At 43.3% G+C, this 22,206-nt stretch overlaps 1 protein-coding gene across 3 annotated transcripts; it reads left to right on the forward strand.

Moving 5' to 3' along the window:
* The first annotated feature begins 5,704 nt into the window (after window positions 1–5,704).
* LOC148100103 (NLR family CARD domain-containing protein 3-like) lies at window positions 5,705–21,973 on the forward strand. 3 transcript variants are annotated; one of them, XM_087850474.1, is made up of 5 exons: window positions 5,705–5,972; window positions 6,076–7,867; window positions 10,965–11,141; window positions 16,264–16,437; window positions 21,796–21,973. In XM_087850474.1, exons 1-5 carry the CDS (start codon window positions 5,705–5,707, stop codon window positions 21,971–21,973), a joined length of 2,589 nt encoding a protein of 862 aa, XP_087706600.1. The 3 variants fall into 3 exon arrangements, with proteins under 3 accessions (XP_087706600.1, XP_087706599.1, XP_087706601.1); XM_087850473.1 differs by lacking the exon at window positions 21,796–21,973 and adding an exon at window positions 19,751–19,964; XM_087850475.1 differs by lacking the exons at window positions 10,965–11,141; window positions 21,796–21,973 and adding an exon at window positions 19,751–19,964.
* The last annotated feature ends 233 nt before the right edge of the window (window positions 21,974–22,206 follow it).

The following is a 22,206-nucleotide window of genomic DNA, read 5'->3' on the forward strand; positions in this document are numbered from 1 at the left end:
GGATGATTATTGGTAATTTTTTCTCTAATGATAAAAATTTTATTTGTGAAGAAGTTCATGAAGTCATCACTAGTTAACGTTAAAGGGATGGTTGGCTCAAAAGACCTCTGACTTTTTGTCAGCCTGGCTACAGTGCTGAAGAGAAACCTGGGGTTGTTCTTATTTTCTTCAATTAGTGATGAGTAGTAAGCTGTTCTGGCTTTGCGGAGGGCTTTCTTATAAAGCAACAAACTATTTCTCCAGGCTAAATGATGATCCTCTAAATTTGTGACACGCCATTTCCTCTCCAGATTACGAGTCATCTGCTTTAGGGTACGTGTTTGAGAATTATACCACGGGGTCAGGTACTTCTGATTAGAGACCTTAGTTTTCACTGGAGCTACAGTATCCAGAGTCGTACGTAGTGAGGAGGTGAAATTATTAACAAGATAATCGACCTCTGTTGGGGTAGCGTTCAGATAGCTGCTCTGCTCTGTGTTGGTACAGGGCACTGACGATGATAACAGTGGCTGGATTATATTCTTAAACTTAGTTACAGCGCTTTCAGAAAGACATCTACTTTGATAAAGTCCACTCTCCACTGCTGCGTAATCAATTATTGTAAATGTAAATGTTATCAAGAAATGATCAGACAGGAGAGGGTTTTCAGGAAACACTGTTAAATGTTCAGTTTCTATGCCGTATGTTAAAACAAGATCTAGAGTGTGATTAAAGTGGTGGGTGGGTTCTTTTACATTTTGAGAGAAACCAATTGAGTCTAACAACAGATTAAATGCCATGTTGAGGCTGTCATTTTTAGCATCAACATGGATGTTAAAATCACCCACAATAATTATTTTATCTGAGCTCAGAACTAAATTAGATATAAAGTCTGAGAAATCAGACAAAAACTCTGTGTAAGGCCCAGGTGGACGATAGATGATAACAAGTAAGACTGGTTTCTGAGTTTCACAGCTGGGGTGGACAATGCTAAGCATCAGGCTTTCAAATGAATTAAAAGTCTGTCTTGGTCTTTCATTAATTAATAGACTGGTGTGAAAAATTGCAGCCACACCGCCCCCTCGACCTGTGCTTCGAGATTTCTGGTAGTTAGAATGACTCGGGGGTGTTGATTCATTTAAACTAACATAATCATCCTGCTGCAACCAGGTTTCTGTAAGGCAGAGTAAATCAATTTGTTGATCAATTATTAAGTCATGTACTAACAGAGACTTGGAGGAGAGAGACCTAATATTTAATAATCCACATTTCACTGTTTTACTCTTTGGTTCAGATGTGGATACTGTATTGTTCTTTCTTTGTAAATGTTTAAGTTGTTTGTTGCTGGTTTTTAGTTTGTTTTTTGTCTTTTTGGAAGCAGACACAGTCTCTATGGAGATGGGTTTTTGGGGGGGTAGCAGGGGGAGAGAAGCTGCAGAGAGGCGTGTAAGACTGCAACTCTGCTTCCTGGTCCCAACTCTGGATAGTCATGTTTTGAGGGGTTTAATAAATTTGTCGATATTTCTAGAAATGAGAGCTGCTCCATCCAAAGTGGGATGGATGCCATCTCTCCTAACAAGACCAGGTTTCCTCCAGAAGGTTTGCCAATTATCTATGAAGCCCACATCGTTTCTGGGACACCACTCAGACAGCCAGCAATTTAAGGAGAACATGCGGCTAAACATGTCACTCCTGGTCTGATTGGGGAGGGGACCAGAGAAAACTACAGAGTCCGACATTGTTTTGGCAAAGTTGCACACCGATTCAATATTGATTTTAGTGGCCTCCGATTGGCGTAACCGGGTGTCATTACTGCCGACGTGAATTATGATTTTATTGAATTTACGTTTACCCTTAGCCAGCAGTTTTAAATTTCCTTCAATGTCGCCTGCTCTGGCCCCTGGAAGACAATTGACTATGGTTGCCGGTGTCTCTAGCTTCACATGTCTGAGAACAGAATCACCAATTACCAGAGTTTGACCCCCGGCGGGTGTGTCGCCGAGTGGGGAAAAACGGTTAGACACATGAACGGGTTGGTGGTGTACCTGGGGCTTCTGTTTAGGACTACGCTTCCTCCTCACCGTTACCCAGCCCTCTTTCCCCAGCTGCTTGGGGTCTGCCGGGGAACAGCTAGCGGGGCCTACGCTATCTTCGGCTGCACCAGCTACAGGGGCCTGGCTAGCTAAGGGTGAGAGCAGGGTGCAAAGCCGAGTCTCCAGATCAGTAATCCTGGCCTCCAGAGCTGCAAATATGCTACATTTGTTACAGATATCATTACTGCTAAAGGAGGCCGAGGAGTAACTAAACATCTGACACAATGAGCAAGAAAGTGCAGAAGGGACAGGTGAAGTAGCCATGGTGCTAACGGGTCGGCTACGAGCTAAGCTAGCGAAACAGTACAGAGACAGTGAGTGAATACTTTGGCTATAAATTAGGTAGTGAGTACACAGAAAGTGTGCTTCGGATGAAGCACGTGAAGATTATTATACTGTGAAAAAAAAAAAAAAAGAATGTATTTAAAAGTTGTTAATTAAACTGCTAAGCAAATAAGCTACTCAGAAACACCACTGTGTTTGAGCAGGAACAGGAAGCGATACTATACCACAGAGCGAGTGAACACCAAGTGACAGCGCCACCGACAGTCAAAGCACTGTCGGTGGCGCTGGGAGGAATGCCCAGAGGTCTGGGCATTCCTCGCTGCACTGTACAGCAAACACCACATTGTTAAGTTTGTGTTTTGGAGTTTTGTCTTTGGGATAAACCAGTTTCTGTCTGAGTGTGTTACTGGGTCTGAAGTACACCGGGATGTCGTGCTTGGAGAAAACTCTCCTGAGTTTCTCTGATACACCGGCTACATAGGGGATGACAGCGTCTGTCTTTCTTATCCTCCCTCGCTGGTGTCTGGTCTTCTTTTCTTCATGATGAGAGGTGAAACATCTTCAAGCAACTTGAAGAAGTCCAGACGCTTTTCTTTCTAAGCTCCTTAGACTACGATGACCTGGATGACTGAGAACCTTCACAGACATAGAAACAAAGAAGTGAAAAATTAGGAACAGACTCTGAAATAACCTAGGAACCAAGGAACACAGAGAAAACACACCTGGGTGTGAAACTTTATTGTAACTAGTGATGTGTCGGTCGCGAACGAAATGGCTCTTTGAAGTGAACAACGCGAGCCGGCTTTTTATTGGGAGCCGTGTTTCTTCTTTTTTTTCTTTCTCTCACCCTCTCTCTCGCACTTTTTTTCCCCTTCACGCCGCATGCGAGCCTTGTGCTTTACGCTGGGAAGAGGGGGGAGGGGCGGTAGTATGGGCTTACATTGTGGTCATAAATATTTTGTACTTGTAAATCAGTTTTGTTCTTGTAAATCAGGATTTGTATGTGTAAAAAAAGATTTGTATGTGTAAAAAGAATTTGTGTGTGTGTAAAAAAGATTTGTGTGTGGACTTAGCCAAAAAATCCGTGTGAAACTCTAACGAGAAGTGATTAATACCTCATGACCAGCTCCCGATCATCAATCGTTTGGTCGCAAGAAAATCAAACCTGTTTGAAATCCAGTCACCCCTGGTGAGGGTGTCACTGCAGCCTCTCACACTGCACACACGCAAACACAGAAATGAAAGTGAAAAGCACAGCGGTGCAGCTTGTGATCTGGACACAAGCAATAGGGGCAACTCTTGTAGAACTTTGGCAAGCTCATCTGAGCCTTTTCGATGTGGCCTCACAAAATTATCACGAGCACAACAACCATGAAAATAATCGGATGGAAATTGCTGCTGAATCACAGCTGGCTGGTTTTTCATTAACAATTTAGCAAAGTTGATTGTGGTGGTGTGCGTGTCTATGTGAGCAAAAGACGGAGAAGGAGAGAGAGGGAGAGCGAGAGACAGATTTTGTGTTATAACTGTGAGGTCCTGCATCATGACCTACGAACTTCTAACCCCTGCGAGTCAATCGTATAGTTTGAGCAGGAGCTTAATACCGCAACTGAAAAAAAACCCACAGTGTATATTACACTCACACTTGCCCTGCTTTTAAATGTGTCATTTAAATTCATATATTTTTCTTCCTGAAGCAATGGTGATAAAGCATTCCCCGCTCGCCCCTGCGGGCGGTCAGTCCTTCAAGCTCGGGTCCTCTACCACAGGTCTGGGAGCTTGAGGGTCCTGCGCAGTATCTTAGCCTAGGTCTGTGCTCTTCTGGACAGAGATCTCCGATGTTGTTCCTGGGATCTGCTGGAGCCACTCGTCTAGCTTGGGAGTCACTGTACCTAGTGCTCCGATTACCACTGGGACCACCGTTATCTTCACCCTCCACATCTTCTCTGAGCCCTTGGTATTTCTCAAGCTACTCGTGTTTCTTCTTCCTGATGTTGCTGTCATTCGGAACATCAATCACTACGGCCGTCTTCTTCTGTTTGTCTAGCACCACTATGTCCGGTTGGTTAGCCACCACTATTTTGTCCGTCTGTATCTGGAAGTCCCACAGGATCTTAGCCCGGTCATTCTCCACCACCCTAGGGTGCATCTCCCATTTTGATCTCGGGACTTCTAGGCTGTATTCAGCACAGATGTTTCTGTATACTATGGTGGTTATGGCGTTCCATGTATGCCTTGCCTGCTAGCATCTTGCACCCTGCTGTTATGTGCTGGATTTTCTCAGGAGCATCTTTACACAGCCTGGTGTGATAGACCCCAGCATCTATGGATCTTGTGCTCAGAGCTTGTTCCTGTGCTTCCATGATCAGTGCCTCTGTGCTGTGTTAATGATCTCACTGAGGGGGTTAAGGCCTATGCAGAACAGCAGTGGGGACGGAGCATCTCCTTGGTAGATCCTGCACTTGATGGTGACTTGTGCCATGGACTTGAGGTTGGCCTCCAGTGTTGTCCGCCACATCCCCATTGAGTTCCTGATGAAGGCTCTTAAGGTCCTGTTGATCTTGTATAGTTCTAGGCATTCCAGCATCCAGGTGTTGGGCATTGAGTCAAAGGCCTTCTTGTATTCAATCCAGGCAGTGCACAGGTTGGTCAGCCTAGTTTTGCAGTCTCGGCTGACTGCTCAGTCTACCAGTAGCTGGTGTTTTGCACCTCTGGTATTCTTGGCAATCCCTTTCTGTGCCCCGCTCATGTATTGACCCATGTGCCTGTTCATCTTAGCCACTATGATGCCTGACAAGAGCTTTCACGTGGTGCTGAGGCAGGTTATTGGTCAGTAGTTTGAGGGGACCGGCCCCTTCTGGGGGTCCTTAAGGATCAGGACTGTCCAGCCTTCGGTTAGCCATAATGGGTGTCTCTCGTGAACTAGCAGCTGACATTTTTTGTTGCTGTGTATCTGTCAGCTTTTCCTGTTCATTCATGTCAGCCACTCTGAGTTTTGTACGAGAAGAGAAACCTGCTCATTTTCATTATGTTTGTTTAAGTATAGAAAATCAGAAGTCTCTGCGTGTGAGACCGCGGCTCTACACAGCACTTCTAAGCTGCTTCAAAGTGAACTAACCAAGATAAGCTGCACGCAGTGGATGTAAAAAAGTTAAGGACATAACCGTCTCTCTCTGATGGAAAGCTTTTATTGTCAATTCTCTCTAGGAAGTGTTGAGTTTGTATTCATCACTCAGTGTTTAAGGTAGACAGGCAGACAGGAAAGCAGCTCATTAGTGTTGATGAAATCAAAGGAGCTCTGTGGAACTGCAGTTTGGTCAAATCTGGATGTTTTTCACTAACAGTAAATGATTTTAGTGATGAAGAAATGTGTTCACAGAGAGAGGAAGAGGAGTGGTGTTTGTGAGGAGGAGCAGGTGTGCTGCTGTGCTTTGTGCCAGGACATTCTGAAGGATCCCGTCTCTACCAGCTGTGGACACTGGTTCTGCAGACAGTGCATCTCCTCATACTGGGACCAGTCTGCTTCATCAGGAGACTCCTCCTGTCCCCAGTGTGGAGAAAGATCCCGAACCAGAGCTGGACTGCAGACAGTCAGTCAGAGCAGCTGTGTACAAAGTAAGACTGAACATCTGTCTGCTGATGGACTCATTTCTGAAAACTGGACTTCTTGTGTTGTTCAGACATTGAAGAGTTTTCTTTCTGTTTTTCTTTCTTTCAGCAGATGTTGGTCTGCAGGAGGTTTTAGATGAACATAAGATCAGTCTGAGGAGGAGATGTGAACGTGTGACTGAAGGAAGTGATGAAACAGGAAGTAGAATCCTTCTCAACACCATCTACACTGAGCTCTACATCACAGAGGGACAGAGTGAAGAGGTTCATACCCAACATGAGGTGAGGCAGCTGGAGACAGCTTCCAAGATGGACGCCCTCCATGACGCTCCAGTCAGGTGCCAGAACATCTTTAAAGCCTTACCTGACCAACAGACACCCATCAGAGTGGTTCTGACCAACGGTGTGGCTGGTGTTGGAAAAACCTTCTCAGTGCAGAAGTTCACTCTGGACTGGGCAGAGGGCTTGGAGAACCAACATGTCAGTGTGGTGGTTCTGCTTTCATTCAGGGAGCTGAACCTGATCAGAGATGAGCAGTACAGTCTTCTGGAGCTGCTCCATGTTTTCCATCCAACATTACAGAAGGTCACAGCAGAGAAGCTGGCTGTCTCTCAGCTTTTGTTCATCTTTGACGGCCTGGATGAAAGCAGACTTTCATTGGATTTCACCAACAGGAAGCTGCTGTCTGATGTCACACAGAAGTCATCAGTCAGCCAGCTGCTGACAAACCTCATCCAGGGGAATCTGCTCCCCTCGGCTCTCGTCTGGATAACTTCCCGACCTGCAGCAGCCAATCAGATCCCTCCTACATGTGTTGACAGGCTAACAGAAGTACGAGGCTTCACTGACGCCCAGAAGGAGGAGTACTTCAGGAGGAGATTCAGTGATGAAGAGCTGTCTAGCAGAATCATCTCCCACATGAAGACATCTAAGAGCCTCCAAATCATGTGTAGAATCCCAGTCTTCTGCTGGATCACTGCTACAGTTCTGGAGCACATGTTGACCACAGAGCAGAGAGGAGAGCTGCCCAAGACCCTGACTGACATGTACTCACACTTCCTGCTGGTTCAGACAAAGAGGAAGAAGAACAAGTACCACGAGGGACATGAGATGAGTCCACAGGAGCTGGCGGAGGCTGACAGGGAAGTTCTTCTGAAGCTGGGGAGGCTGGCGTTTGAACATCTGGAGAAAGGAAACATCATGTTCTACCAAGAAGACCTGGAGCAGTGTGGTCTGGATGTGACAGAGGCCTCAGTGTACTCAGGAGTTTGTACAGAGATCTTCAAAAGAGAGTGTGTGATCTTCCAGAAACCAGTCTACTGCTTTGTTCATCTGAGCATTCAGGAGTTTCTGGCTGCAGTCTACATGTTCCACTGTTTCACCAACAGGAAGAGAAAGGGGCTGAATAACATCCTGGAACAAACTTATTGGAAATTATCTCTGTGTGATTTCTTGAACAAAGTCATTGAGAAATCCCTCCAGAGTGAAAATGGCCACTTGGACCTGTTTGTTCGCTTCCTTCATGGCCTCTGTCTGGAGTCCAACCAGAGACTCTTAGGAGGTCTGCTGGGTCAGACAGAGATCAGTCCAGAAACCATCCAGAGAATCATCAACAATCTGAAGGAGATGAACAGGGATGAAACTTCTCCTGACAAAAGCATCAACATCTTCCACTGTCTGATGGAGATGAACGACCTCTCAGTATATCAGGAGATCCAAGAGTTCCTGAAGTCAGAGAACAGATCCGAGAGGAAACTCTCTGAGATCCAGTGCTCAGCTCTGGCCTTCATGCTGCAGATGTCAGAGGAGGTTCTGGATGAGTTGGACCTGCAGGAGTACAACACAACAGAGTGGGGACGACAGAGACTGATTCCAGCTGTGAGGAACTGCAGAAAGGCTCGGTGAGTCCAGATGTGATCATTAACATCATTAATTAGTGTAGATTAGTAGTTTAGTTCTTCAGATATACACAGTACTAAACGACTCTCATTCATTTGAGATTTTCAAATGAAGTGATATTTTCTGTTGATCAGTGTTGAGTTGCAAATTTAAGAGATGGTTCTACCGCCACTCTGGTTATAAGGGAGTAGGCTTCTGCTTTCCGATGCCAATTAAAATCAAAAACACAAACTGATTCTATGAGTTCTATGCCAGTTGTTTTATTGAACAATTAAGTTCAGCAAAAGATAGAAAAAAGCAAAAAGCTCCCCCGGGGTGTTCGCCGTAAGCACATGCACATCAGAAACCAACACAAAACGGCAGACAAAGCTATCTAATGCATATCGGATTCATCTTACATAGGGACAGTGATCCCCCCCTCCCGTCGTTGGCTATCCTTTCATTCATTTTTTTCCTTTCATCTTCCACTTATGATATGATATACCCTCCACCATAACTTCTTGCAAACCTGTCTCTTATCCATCATTGCATTGGGTTCTTTTGTCAGTTTTGTGGTCAAAGTGAGTCTGAAAGTCTACAGAAAGGCAGTTAATTAGTTAATCCATTCAACAATTTTGTTGCCCTGCAAAGGCCAGATTTATTTGCTTATAAAGACATTGAAAGGGTTGTACACTTCTGCATTACTGCCCTTTAAAGAGCCACCCGCCTTTGCTTTACAGTCATTCAAAGGGCTGCCTGCTTTTGCTTTACAGTAATTCACAGAGGTATATGCTTTTGTTTTACAGCCACTTAAAGGACAGCAGGCATTTGTTTTACAGCCATCCGAACTGTTGCATGCTTCTGTTGCACAGTTAAAGGCAGCTGCATACCGGACTCCTATGCTTATACTTTAGCAGTGCCAAGCTGAATTAACTGTTTGTTGGACTACTCACAGTAGGCCATAAAGCTATCAAAGGTTTCTTACTGATCCTTATTCTTACATTTTTAACCAGTATTAATCAACTTGCTTAACACAGTGACTACAATATATAAACACTTCATTGTGAGTATGCATAGTATATTTATGAGTATATATGATTACACACAATTTTTGAGAGAAACTATGATTGCATGTCTAGTGTAAACAAGTATATATGCCATAATAAAATCCACAACATCATGAAATGTGCGTGTGCAGTTAGCATGATCCTGCATTGGTAGTCATACGCTGTGTGTTGTAGACTAACATCTACATGTAGTACCTGTGTTGTGTCATTAGGGGGCAGTATTTTAAAATCTGCTGCTGCTGTTGTTGGTTATTCAGACGCTCCTGTTAGAGAGAAAACAGAAATAAGAATCTATGAAGAGCTTCTTTGTAGTGAAGAGAAATCTAATGTTAAAAACTGTGACAAATATCCGGAGCAGTCACCGTCTGAGCTTCTTCTCTGTGCCCTTTGATCTGTGAGGTTTTTCTGACTCCACCGTCACTCTGGTTCTGTTTCTTCTTTAGGCTGTTTATCAGCTAGTGAACAACTATGGGCTGTTATTGTAGTGTGGGTGTGTCTCTATTCACATGTGTGTATTTAATCTGTTTGAAATCAGTGTCTGTATTTTCAGTGCATGTGTGGATTTAAACAGAAGTGTAGTAAAGGCCATGCGTAAAAAGGCAACTAACGAAAAGGCTGATTAACTTGTAACTGATAACTGTGTATATTTTCAGTGCTTCGAACAAAACTTTGACTTTTCAAGCAATAGTATCTCTGCACACTTACAAATATATTTACATATGTGATAACAGGCACACAGATGTTGAACATCATCCATAAATATTGAGTAATAACTTGACTCTCATACAGCGAGACTAAAATGCCTTTAAACATCAGGGTTATCCTGCTGATCCAAGTCCAACACTGAGTTTGTAAAAACATGTTTGTCAATCATTTTGTTTGGTTTCTGAGGAAAATGATTCAATAACTTCCTGCTAATACACAACATTTCATCATATTTCCTCATAACCCTCTTTTGTCTGACCATTTAAATCCCATTTGAATTTGCAATAAAGGATCCACAGAGTTTGGTGATAATAATGAGAGTAGATGTTTTTGTGAAAGTGCTGGAAGCAAATGAGTGTGTGATGTTCTTTCAGTGTTGCACTTTGTAAACGCTCCCTGAGCACTGGTCTCACAGCCAGCTGCACATAGAGACCAGTGTTGTTAGTCCAGGTCAGAAGATGACTTGTTGGAATGAAAATGAGCTTGTAGTTTGTCTGCTTTAATAATGTGACTGGAGAAAGATGTTGGACTTCAAATATGTCCATTTCTTTCACACTTCACCTTTAAAAGTGAAGCCATGTGGTTCCTGGAAGGAAAAACACGACTTTTTCAAGTCTTTTTCCTGTTTTTATGATAAATGTACGACTTTAATGTGAAACATTCAGAGTTTTTTCTCTTGTTGTGTTTGTTTGAAGCTGCTTCCTGTTGGCTTCAGCTGTTTGGAGTTTCCATTTTCTTTGTCACAATCTGAAAGCAGGGACTCAAGCGCAGAACAGGTTGACGTCTCAGAGCACCGTTTATTTACACACCAGTGCGATAATATATACAGTGACGGGGAAAAATCCAGGGTTCCAAGGGATTAGGGGAAGGCTCTCTCTCTCACGCTCACTCACGTCCTCACATCCAACTCACACACGTTCGTACAGCTGGGAGGTCACAGGTCCGGGAAGGTAAACTGGGACAAGAAAGGGAAAAATCACTCACAAGTCACAAAGGTAGGGTGTAAAGGTACAAGACCACAGGAGCTGGGAAGAGAGACTAACGTTAGTAGCACAATCATCCAGCGATGAGAAGATCTGTGGCCCAGCCTCAAATAGTAGTCGGGAAATCAGCTGATCGCCAACAGGTGTGTGAGCCAAGGGCGGGAGCCAGCAGTGAGCTCCACCCAGGCAGAGAGGTAGGGGTGAGAGAGAGAGAAAGCAAAAACACAAGCGTAGCCTTGTGAGGCCGCCTGGGCAGGCACGGGGACCATGACAATCTTCTTCAGCTCTGAACAGATGATGAAACACTGAATGAGTTCAAGCACACACTTTGTCTAATAAACTTACATCTTTCATTCTTTATACAGATTGTTTAACTGTGGTTTGTCAGAGATCAGCTGTGATTATCTGGCAGCAGCACTGAAGTCCAACCCCTCCCATCTGAGAGAGCTGGACCTGAGCTACAACAAGAACCTGCAAGATCCAGGACTGAAGCAGCTGTGTGGTTTTCTGGAGAGTCCAAGATGTCGATTTGAAACTCTGAGGTCAGTCAGCATGTTTTTTGTGCTGAGATGAATATGATGTGAAAGTTGTGCTGACACTAAACTGCAGACATTAGGCTGATATTATACTGATCCACACTGAGGATCTTCATGGTAAAGTCTGTTTCTGTAGTCCATTGACTGTAGCAGAACAATGTTCACATTTCAAACAGTGATACTCAACGTATGGCCCGCGGCCCACACGCGGGTTTTTGTATAAATGTAAACGTCTGCAGATGAAGTCTCTGCTCTGAGCTTTGACTTTATGAATGAGGAAATGACTCAGAGTGTCAGTCAGCCTGATTCAACCCCAGGACCCTCTGCTGTGAGGCCACAGTGCTAACCACTGCATCACTGTGCCACAGTCAGCGTTTATGTCTCTGCTGAAGTTTGTGTTGATCATTAGAAAGTGGAGAAAAGGAGCCAAATAATGTGAAATCTGTGTATGAGTGGGTTTTTCTTCTGTCCTCCTCAGTGTGTTGAGGCAGCAGCCACCACTGCTCTGTGAAATAAATAAAGTTATCATTGGATCCCAGTTTGTTTTACATCCGCAGATCAAACTTCAGCAGATCGTTCAGTGTGTCTTGGGGTAATTGTGTGATCACTGTCGACTACCTTCAGTTGGTGTGTTATTTGCCATGATACTTACCTCTGGTTCACTCGATTAAGACTCATTAAAGTAGATCTGGAACTAACTCTCTGAGCGGAGTCCCTGTGCTTAAAGGGGCTATCAAACCATCCCATCCAGCCTAACAAATAAGGATAGATCATTTTGATGAACTGAACAGGATTCATTGATGAACAGAATTCAGTCGAGCTGTTTGGTGATTGGACTCTGATGGTCAATGATGGCTGAATGGATTCCCAGCGGTGAGAGGGTTTGGGCAGGACCCACAAAGTCTAAATGCTGGTTATGGAGATGAAGATTGAGACTTGGATGGTTGGACTACACCAGTGATGTCAGCAATATGACAAAGAAGAAGTGATGTAAGCTTAGATTATCCACCAAACACCCAGGAAGCCGACAGATAAGTGATTACAGATGTTTGTTATTGAACTTACACATTAGGCTCAGCTGGAATCTAAAATCTGAAGCTGTGCGAGTAACTGTGTGTTTGTTCATGAAGCAGTTTTCAGTGTGCAGCATCGTATCAAACAGGAAGTAAAACCCTGAGCATAGCAGAAGAATTCTGCATCTTCACTCAGGGTTGGTACAACTGACAAAGCCACGATCACAGTGAACAGGAAGTCCTTGTCATTGGAGCACAGTAACCATGGAACCACTGATTACTTTAATCACATGCTGCTGAAAGCCTCTGTCTTGTGTGGCTCCAGCCACCTCAAAGCTGATTGGACATGAAAGATCACATGTCTCAGTGATCTGGATCTGCTGAATGGATTCAACAGTGACATTAAAAACATGCTACGGTTAAAACTTTGGCTGAAATCCGAAGGTGAAGTGTGGAAATCAGTTAAAAGCGACTAGAAGAGTCAATTCAAAACTGGTGAATGAAATCAATAAAAACAAAGTCTAATGAGGACGTTAACAGATAGAAAGAGCTGAAGAACACAGGAAGAAGGAAACCTACAAAGTAAAACATATGGGCTGTATCCCATGTGTACGCAGTCTTAACGGTCCACAAGGGCCGCGTACTCGAAGACCGCTAAGGCCGGAAGTGCAAGGCTTGTGAAAGAGGCGGTGGTTTACGACACCAACTCTCTGCCATCTATAATCCAGTTTTGAGATCCCTTCCCAGACGCCTTAACGCCCACTCACACCCTGGGCCATCTGACCTCAGGAATTCGCATGATAAGGTGGGGCCAGGTTTCACAATGAACTCACCCGAAACTCTGGCTGATTGGGACCCACACCCAGTTCCACACCTTGGCTCAGGCGATTAGAGGATCATCAGGGGGTCCTTTTGTCCCTCTGTGGGGGGACACTCCCACTAGGTTTATATCTGGGACTCTCCACCATTTGACCTTAGAACTGAAGAAGCCTCTCGGATGAGAGGTGAAACGTCTTCAAGTAACTTAAAGAAGTCCAGACACTTTTCTTTGCAAGCTCCTTTGACATTTTGTTCATTTGTTTGTTTGTTTCTACATGAGCTTTGATTTGATAAGTATCTGAGGCTGAGATTGGCTTTCTGTTAAATCCAGAATTGAATTCAAAATCCTGCTCCTCACATACAAGGTCTTAAATAATCAGGCCCCATCTTATCTTAATGACCTTGTAGTACCATATTACCCTATTAGAGCACTTCACTCCCACTCTGCAGGCCTACTTGTTGTTCCTAGAGTATTTAAAAGTAGAATGGGAGGGAGAGCCTTCAGTTTTCAGGCCCCTCTTCTGTGGAACCAGCTTCCAGTTTGGATTCGGGAGACAGACACTATCTCTACTTTTAAGATTAGGCTTAAAACTTTCCTTTTTGCTAAAGCATATAGTTAGGGCTGGAGCAGGTGACCCTGAATCCTCCCTTAGTTATGCTGCAATAGATGTAGGCTGCCGGGGGATTGAGTTTTTCCTTTCCAGTCACCTTTCTCACTCACTATGTGTTAATAGACCTCACTGTATTGAATCATATCTGTTATTAATCTCTGTCTCTCTTCCACAGCATGTCTTTTATCCTGTCTTCCTTCTCTCACCCCAACCGGTCGCAGCAGATGGCCGCCCCTCCCTGAGTCTGGTTCTGCCGGAGATTTCTTCCTGTTAAAAGGGAGTTTTTCCTTCCCACTGTCGCCAAAGTGCTTGCTCATAGGGGGTCATATGATTGTTGGGTTTTTCTCTGTATCTATAAAGCGCCTTGAGGCGACTTTTGTTGTGATTTGGCGCTACATAAATAAAATTGAATTGAATTGAATTGAATTGAGACCACGGGACTGTGAAATCATGATTGTTGGGCTTCATTTCTGTACTGAACAGTCATTTTAAGATTAGCTAGTAAATAACAATTAGCTCATGTTGTTCATGAGACTAAAGTCATCTCACTGTGGTAATGTAAATATAATCTGGCCAATATTAAAGTTATAATTTCAATCATTATTAGTTATTACAGCAATGAATGAACTCTGTTTCAAATACTGAGCTTCAGTAAAGATTCAAGCTGCATTTATTTATATTTCCTGTCACCTTAAATCTTCACTCAAAGACAAGTATCTTTGACACTGTATATATAAATGTATTATATATAAGAGACAAATATTGTTCTTTTAATATGTTGGCATTACTAAATTTCTCTCAGTGCTTACTTCGAATATCCATGAAATCATCACATTCTCTGTAAGGTTAAGGTCAACTATTGAACGGCATATATTTTAAAGGCTTTAAAACCAAGTTAGTACAAACATCACTAATGTCACATAACTTTGCCGACATGTGGCCAACAGTAATGTTTTAATGATCGTCGTTATTAAACATTTGCACATAAATAAGTGACATAATATTCCGTACTTACTTTTAAAAGTTTACTCTTCGGGCGCCCCTCTTCCGCCATTTTTTTTCGGCAAAATTATCCACACCCACCGCACAATGTATTCTGGGATATGTTGGGCCACGAAGTCTACACCGCCACATCCTTAAAATTCAGGGAAATGAAGGATGCATTTGAGGGCCGCATTTAGAGCAGCCTTAGAATTGGGACAGCCTTCATCGCGTTGCTGTGACGTAATCGGCCTTAAAATGCGGCCTTTAAGGCTGCAGACCCTGAATTGGGATACAGGCACTTACTGAATGAAACTCACAGGAAGTGATGTCAGTGGGAATGTTGGCTCCAGCAATCAGAGGAGGCGTGGCAGTAATTCAGTGTGGTGCATTAAAGGTCCCATCAGAGACCTGCTCGCTCATGTTCAGCAGTCTGCCCTGAGATGGTGACGCCATCAGCTCCTTTTACAAATCATTGATCCCTTTGAGCTCCAACCAGGAGAGATGAGGTCATCACAGCATCATTAGCTAAACAGTGATGAATCTTCAAGCCCTTACGGCTGCCAGCTGACTGTTAAAAACTGTGTCTGGATGACAACATCAACCTTTAACCTCAGTTTGTAATCAAGATTTGAAGGACGCTGTTCTGTGCCACACCTGTCACCGTGGACTTGTGTGCTTCTGATATTAATATGGAGATAACTGTGATTTCAATGATTATATTCTACTAGACTGAATTATGGAGCAACATGTGCAAATGAAAGCAGCACAGAGGGAGTGTGGATCTGCTCTGATCTCAGTAAAGATGATATTAACATGAAAGTTTTGGGTCTCTGGATCAGCAGGAAAGACTGTCGTGAGTCAAAATGGTCCAAGACAGAAGGTGAAGGGAAAGAAGAAGTCTGGAAATGGAAAACAAAAACCCTGATCATGAAGCTGGTGTGAACATTGTTGAAAGCCCCACTGTGTCCAGATTACGTTCTTATCAGATGTTTGCACCTCCACAAAAATCCATCATGACTGAATAAACTGAGGTCCAAACTGATCTGTGGGACAAACAATGAGCCAACACAAAGATCTTTAATGCAGAAAAGTCACATGGTCGCTGGTTTAGAAGCCTCTGATCTCAGCACCTGCTAAAAATCCCTTTGACTAAAAATAAATGTGATGCAATGAACAGTCTTGTTTGAGTCAGCAGACTTCTTGTCAGGGCTGTGGTTAATCGCATGCTACATTAAAAACACATCCAATGACTGATGAGGATGAAACATCTGCTGGCAGGCTGCTGTAGTACAACTCCAACAAGACCGGAAACGCTGGGATGTTGAATCCAGTGTAAAATCTGTGACATGCGCTCTCTTTTGGGAGACAGTGTTGGACAATAAGAGACGTCTGCTCTGGCTCGTGATGCGCATCATTAAAACTCACAAGTAGAAAACCAAAGTTTCACGGAGATGAAGATGATCATCAGAGACGCTGTCTTTAAAATACTCTTGTTAGAAATGTTTTGACTTTAATGTGAAAAATTCAGAGTTTTTTTTTCTTGTTGTGTTTCTTTGAAGCTGCTTCCTGTTGGCTTCAGCTGTTTGGAGTTTCCATTTTCTAAACTCATTTTCTGAACCTTCTTCTGCCCTGAACAGATTATGAAACTCTGAATGATTTCAAGCTCACACTTTGTCTAATAAGATTTCATTCTTCATACAGATTGTTTGGCTGTGGTTTATCAGAAATCAGCTGTTATTATCTGGCAGTTGCGCTGAAGTCCAACCCCTCCCATCTGAGAGAGCTAGACCTGAGTAAGAACAACCTGCAGGATTCAGGAGTGAAGCATCTGTGTGGTTTCCTGGAGAGTCCAGGATGTGGACTTGAAACTCTGAGGTCAGTCACCATGTTTTAGTTGTGCTGAGATGAATATGATGTGAAAGTTGTGCTGACACTAAATTGTAGACATAAGGCTGATATTATACTGATCCACACTGAGGATCTTCATGGTAAAGTCTGTTTTCTTCTTCTCTGGTTTAGCCCATAGACTGTAGCAGAACAATGTTCACATTTCAAACCTTCAAAGAAGAAAAAAAATTCTTCACTGAAACTCTAAAACTCTTCATTCCACCTTAAAGTCTGTCTGACAATGAAATCCAAACCAAAATGGCCGTCATACATCATACAACACAAAGTCCAACATCCAAATCTCCTCCACTGCCACTGCCAGCATGAATGATGGGGAAAGAGAAGGAGGAACACTCTGACATTCAGGGTTAGATTGAGTTTCATAAAGCAGACTGTGAAGATCAAAGCTGCATTAGATAGCTGACATGAAAAAGTGCTTTGGCTCAGCAGGGATCAGCTTACAGGTAGAATACAGCTGCTGGATGTGATTAGCATATCATAGCTATCTACCAAACTGCTAACTGGGAAATTTCAGGCCATCTATCAATCATTTTTGAAAACTGTTTGTTGGGTCTGCGCTTCGCAGACTTACAAATTTAAGTACAATAATGCCAACATTTAACAATTTGACTCCAACACTGTTTATTCAGCTTAGGCTCACAGGGCTGGAGCCTGTGCCCTAGCTGTCATAGGGCAAGAGGCGGGGTCCACCTGCACAGGTGAGCAGTCCATCACAGGGCCAACAGAGCAAGCCTCTCTCACATTAACACCTACAGCCAATTTAGAAGCACCAATGAACCTAAGCAGCATTTCATTGGACTGTGGGAGAACATCCAACCTCCACAGAAAGGCCCAGCTGACCAACAAGCTTCAACCTACAACCTCCTTCCTTTAAGGCACTAGTGCTAACCATTTTTCCCAGTTCCAGCCCAAATCCTGCATTTTCCTGTTTCTGACTACAGGCCAACTACACTAACACTTTCTCATGAGACACTGCCATTTAGTGGGGGAAGTCTTAATTCCATTTGAACCTTCAGATTACAGTTTGTTCCTTTAAAACGAGGTGGAGGTGGTGGGGCCACAGCACCATCATCACTGAGTGCCATAGGACATTTGTTTACATTTGTTGCCCCCAAAAGTTGATTCTGTTCACCTGGATGTAACGTTTTCAGTGGGGAAAAAAGTTTCGTCACTCATCCAAGTGACTTCTTGAGTCTCAGCTGACTGCAGGTTTCCCCAACCTTATAAATAGTACTTTTGCATAATGACTGAAACCAGCAACACTAAGGGAACAATGGACTGGAAGGTGAGTTCTTTGATCATTAATATGCAAATTCTCATGACCATTGATCAAAGACCACTGATCAAAAACCATGAGTACCATTCACACAGAGTTGGGGAATGGCTGCAATCACAGCATTGTAAGATCGTGACAGATGTACCCTTTGGCCCCCTACTCAATTCAGAGATGGTCTTTCCCTTTTCATGTAAATAGCCTCCTTGACTACCCACTCAAACCAGCGCTCCTCCCTGTCCAGGATGTGTACATCCTCATCACTGAAAGAGTGTCCACTGGCTTGTAGGTGTAAATAGACTGCTGAGTCCTGGCCTGACGAGGTCGCTCTTCTGTGTTGTGCCATCCGCTTCGCCAGAGGTTGTTTGGTTTCCCCAGTGTATAAATCCTGGTAATCCTCCTGGCACTTAAGAACGTACACTATGTTACTCTGTTTGTGTCATATGCTGGGAACTTCCTGTTGTTCCAAGGAGGACTGGAAAATGTGTGAAAATCTCCCAGTCAGTTCCTCACAGCACACTTCAATTATTTCCCTCCCAAAGCATCAGGACTAGGCCTTTTTCTCTCTTTGATCCCACTAAGAGATTTCCACACAAAATCACAAAGCTCTTTGTTCTGCCTTTTATAACTTAAACTGGATATTATAGTTGTTAACTGCCCTAGAGCTCCCTCTAGTGGCTGCTTTGTAATATGGGTTCGGTTACTTTGGGAAGGGAAAAAATGAGAACGTGAAGAAGAAATCAAAGATGGCGGAAAGTGATGCCAAAATGTTATCGTTCTAAGCTGATACGGACCTTAAAATGTTATTGCCTTGGACAAGATATGTCTGTAAGTATGAGTGACGATAAAATAATTATTATCTTTTGTTTTGTGTACAAATGGTACGATAATTTGTACATTTGAAAGTTTCATCTTGTTAGCTTGCAGCAAGAGTGTAACAAGCTAGTTTACAATGTTAGTTAGCTAATACAGTATTTTGTACTTTCAGTTTTACGATGGTCAAAGAGAAGGCAATGGTCAGAGGCCATTCTTCAATAAATCAGCATAAAAAGGAAAATAAGTCTGGTTATTGGAGCATTGTTATCTCGCTGTCTAGCTGGTGAAACTAAGAAACTCAGGGCTAGCACAGCATACTCTTCATTGAAATCAATGATATCAAAGCTGGAATCAAATGAGTCCAAGTCTTCTGCTGATTCAGCATCACATTCATCTTTGCTCCTTGTTCTGCATCCCCACCATGGACTTCATATCTTTCCAAGCCAGCCTTGAGTGTCCTTTATTCAGCTCATCCTCTGCTTTACTTTTAGACCTGATCTGATTTTAACTGCGTTATTTCTCTTTGAACAAGTTTCTGTGCCTCGATCTTTTTCTTCTCTCCCTCATAACAAGATAGCTTCTTCTGACTGAGAACATGTTGGAGTGATTTACTAATCCAGGGCTGCTTATTGGGGAAAACAGTTCCTGTTGTCAAAGTAATCCCCATTTTCCCAGAAAGAAATGTAAGTAGAAATCGATGATCTAAGTGACAACATGAGCCGTTAAAAGGTCCCAGTGGGTGCAGTCAAAGCAGTCCCTCAGTTCCAATATAGTTTTTGGTCCAGACTGGAACAACTGTGTGCCCAGTTTGAGCTTTCTTCAGTCCTGTGATCTGACAGACCCAGAGGGGCCATCACATCACATTCAGAAGCTCCCCTAATGGAGCCACAACACATGTCCAATACTTAGTCTGTCTTGTTGGACAAACTGGAAGAAATGATTCAAGGACTTAGTCACGGAACAGGGATTCAAATCTCCAAAATCCAAATGGCTGCATCGGGGCATATAGTCTGAAACTCTGCACAGTTTCCTGTTTGAAGCTGCTTCCTGTTGGCTTCAGCTGTTTGGAGTTTCCATTTTCTAAACTTCTACATTCTGAACCTTCTTCAGCTCTGAACAGATGATGAAACACTGAATGATTTCAAGCACACACTTTGTCTAATAAACTTACATCTTTCATTCTTTATACAGATTGAAGGACTGTGGTTTGTCAGAGATCAGCTGTGATTATCTGGCAGCAGCGCTGAAGTCCAGCCCCTCCCATCTGAGAGAGCTGGACCTGAGTAATGACTCCTGGTTCTCGACTAAGAACAACCTGCAGGATTCAGGAGTGAAGCATCTGTGTGGTTTCCTGGAGAGTCCAGGATGTGGACTTGAAACTCTGAGGTCAGTCACCATGTTTTAGTTGTGCTGAGATGAATATGATGTGAAAGTTGTGCTGACACTAAACTGCAGACATCAGGCTGATATTATACTGATCCACACTGAGGATCTTCATGGTAAAGTCTGTTTTCTTCTACTCTGGTTTAGCCCATAGACTGTAGCAGAACAATGTTCATATTTCAAACCTTCAAAGAAGAAGAAAAATCCTCCACTGGATAATTCACTGTGAAAGTCTCAAACTCTTCATTCCACCTTAAAGTCTGTTTGACACTGAAATCCAAAGCAAAATGTCCGTTTGCTTTACAGACAGCAGTCCAACACAAACATACACACATCATCCAAAACACAGTCCAATATCCAAATCTCCTCCACTGCCAGCATGAATGATGGGAAAGAGAAGGAGGAACACTCTGACATTCAGGGTTAGAATGAGTTTCATAAAGCAGACTGTGAAGATCAAAGCTGCATTAGAAAGCTTACATGAATGAATGAGTGGACAGAAGTGGACAGAGATCATCTGAAGCACTTCAAAGGCTTTAAATCGATCAAATTATTCTTTATGAACTCTGTTAGTTTCTATCAGTTTTCTGTGTAATGAAACTAACAGAAGGCTAACAAGGTGCTGACCAATAGCTGTCATAGGGCAAGAGGCGGGGTCCACCTGCACAGGTGAGCAGTCCATCACAGGTCCAACAGAGCGAGACAGAGAAGCACTCTCTCACATTAACACCTACAGCCAATTTAGAAGCACCAATGAACCTAAGCAGCATTTCATTGGACTGTGGGAGAACATCCAACCTCCACAGAAAGGCCCAGCTGACCAACAAGCTTCAACCTACAATCTTCTTCCTTTAAGGCACTAGTGCTAACCATTTTTCCCAGTTCCAGCCCAAATCCTGCATTTTCCTGTTTCTGACTACAGGCCAACTACACTAACACTTTCTCGTGAGACACTGCCATTTAGTGGGGGAAGTCTTAATTCCATTTGAACCTTCAGATTACAGTTTGTTCCTTTAAAATGAGGTGGAGGTGGTGGGGCCACAGCACCATCATCACTGAGTGCCATAGGACACTTAACATTTGTTTATATTTGTTGCCCCCAAAAGTTGATTCTGTTCACCTGGATGTAATGTTTTCAGTGGGAAAAAAGTTTCGTCATTCATCCAAGTGACTTCTTGAGTCTCAGCTGACTGCAGGTTTCCCCAACCTTATAAATAGTACTTTTGCATAATGACTGAAACCAGCACCACTAAAGGAACAATGGGCTGGAAGGTGAGTTCTTTGATCATTAATATGCAAATTCTCATGACCATTGATCAAAGACCACTGATCAAAAACCATGAGTACCATTCACACAGATTTGGGGAATGGCTGCAATCACAGCATTGTAAGATCGTGACAGATGTACCCTTTGGCCCCCTCCTCAATTCAGAGATGTTCTTTCCCTTTTCATGTAAATGGCCTCCTTGACTTCCCGCTCAAACCAGTGATCTGACCTGTGATCTGACAGACCCAGAGGGGCCATCACATCACATTCAGAAGCTTCCCTAGTGGAGCCACAACACATATCCAATACTTAGTCTGTCTTGTTGGACAAACTGGAAGAAATGATTCAAGGACTTAGTCACAGAACAGAGATTCAAATCTCCAAAATCCAACTGGCTGCATCAGGACATATAGTCTGAAACTCTGCACAGTTTCCTGTTTGAAGCTGCTTCCTGTTGGCTTCAGCTGTTTGGAGTTTCCATTTTCTAAACTTCTACATTCTGAACCTTCTTCAGCTCTGAACAGATCTAAATGATTTCAAGCTCACACTTTGTCTAATTAACATACATCTTTCATTCTTTATACAGATTGAGGCTCTGTGGTTTGTCAGATATCAGCTGTGATTATCTGGCAGCAGCACTGAAGTCCAACCCCTCCCATCTGAGAGAGCTGGACCTGAAGTGGAACAACCTGCAAGATCCACATGTGACGCAGCTGTCTGATCTTAAGGAGAGTCCAGACTGGAGACTGGAGACTGTGCTGTAAGTAGAGTGATGGAGTGAGTGGGTGGTGCTGTCAGCAGTATTGTACTAAACACAGTCAGTATGAAACAAAGATCCAGTGTTTCCTGTAAAGCTGCAGTTTCTCAGTGAAGCTGTGAGAGGAGAATGGTGACAGGCTTCAGGATTGGAAACAAACTCTGTCAACAGCCAATCAGCTCTCTGAACAAAGCAGCACGCAGACCAATGACTGCATTCATTTCCAAGTTTAAAGCAGTG

Source organism: Neolamprologus brichardi, chromosome 13 (assembly GCF_056152115.1).
Source record: "Neolamprologus brichardi isolate AB-2024 chromosome 13, ASM5615211v1, whole genome shotgun sequence".
NCBI classification, from domain to species: domain Eukaryota; kingdom Metazoa; phylum Chordata; class Actinopteri; order Cichliformes; family Cichlidae; genus Neolamprologus; species Neolamprologus brichardi.

Bases quoted from the DNA above. Each gene is read 5' to 3' on its own strand.
- LOC148100103 (XM_087850473.1), top strand. From the start codon at position 5,705: ATGATTTTAGTGATGAAGAAATGTGTTCACAGAGAGAGGAAGAGGAGT. The intron at 11,142-16,263 runs GTCAGTCAGCAT...TTCTTCATACAG, and splicing joins TGTCGATTTGAAACTCTGAG to ATTGTTTGGCTGTGGTTTAT. The intron at 16,438-19,750 runs GTCAGTCACCAT...TTCTTTATACAG, and splicing joins TGTGGACTTGAAACTCTGAG to ATTGAAGGACTGTGGTTTGT.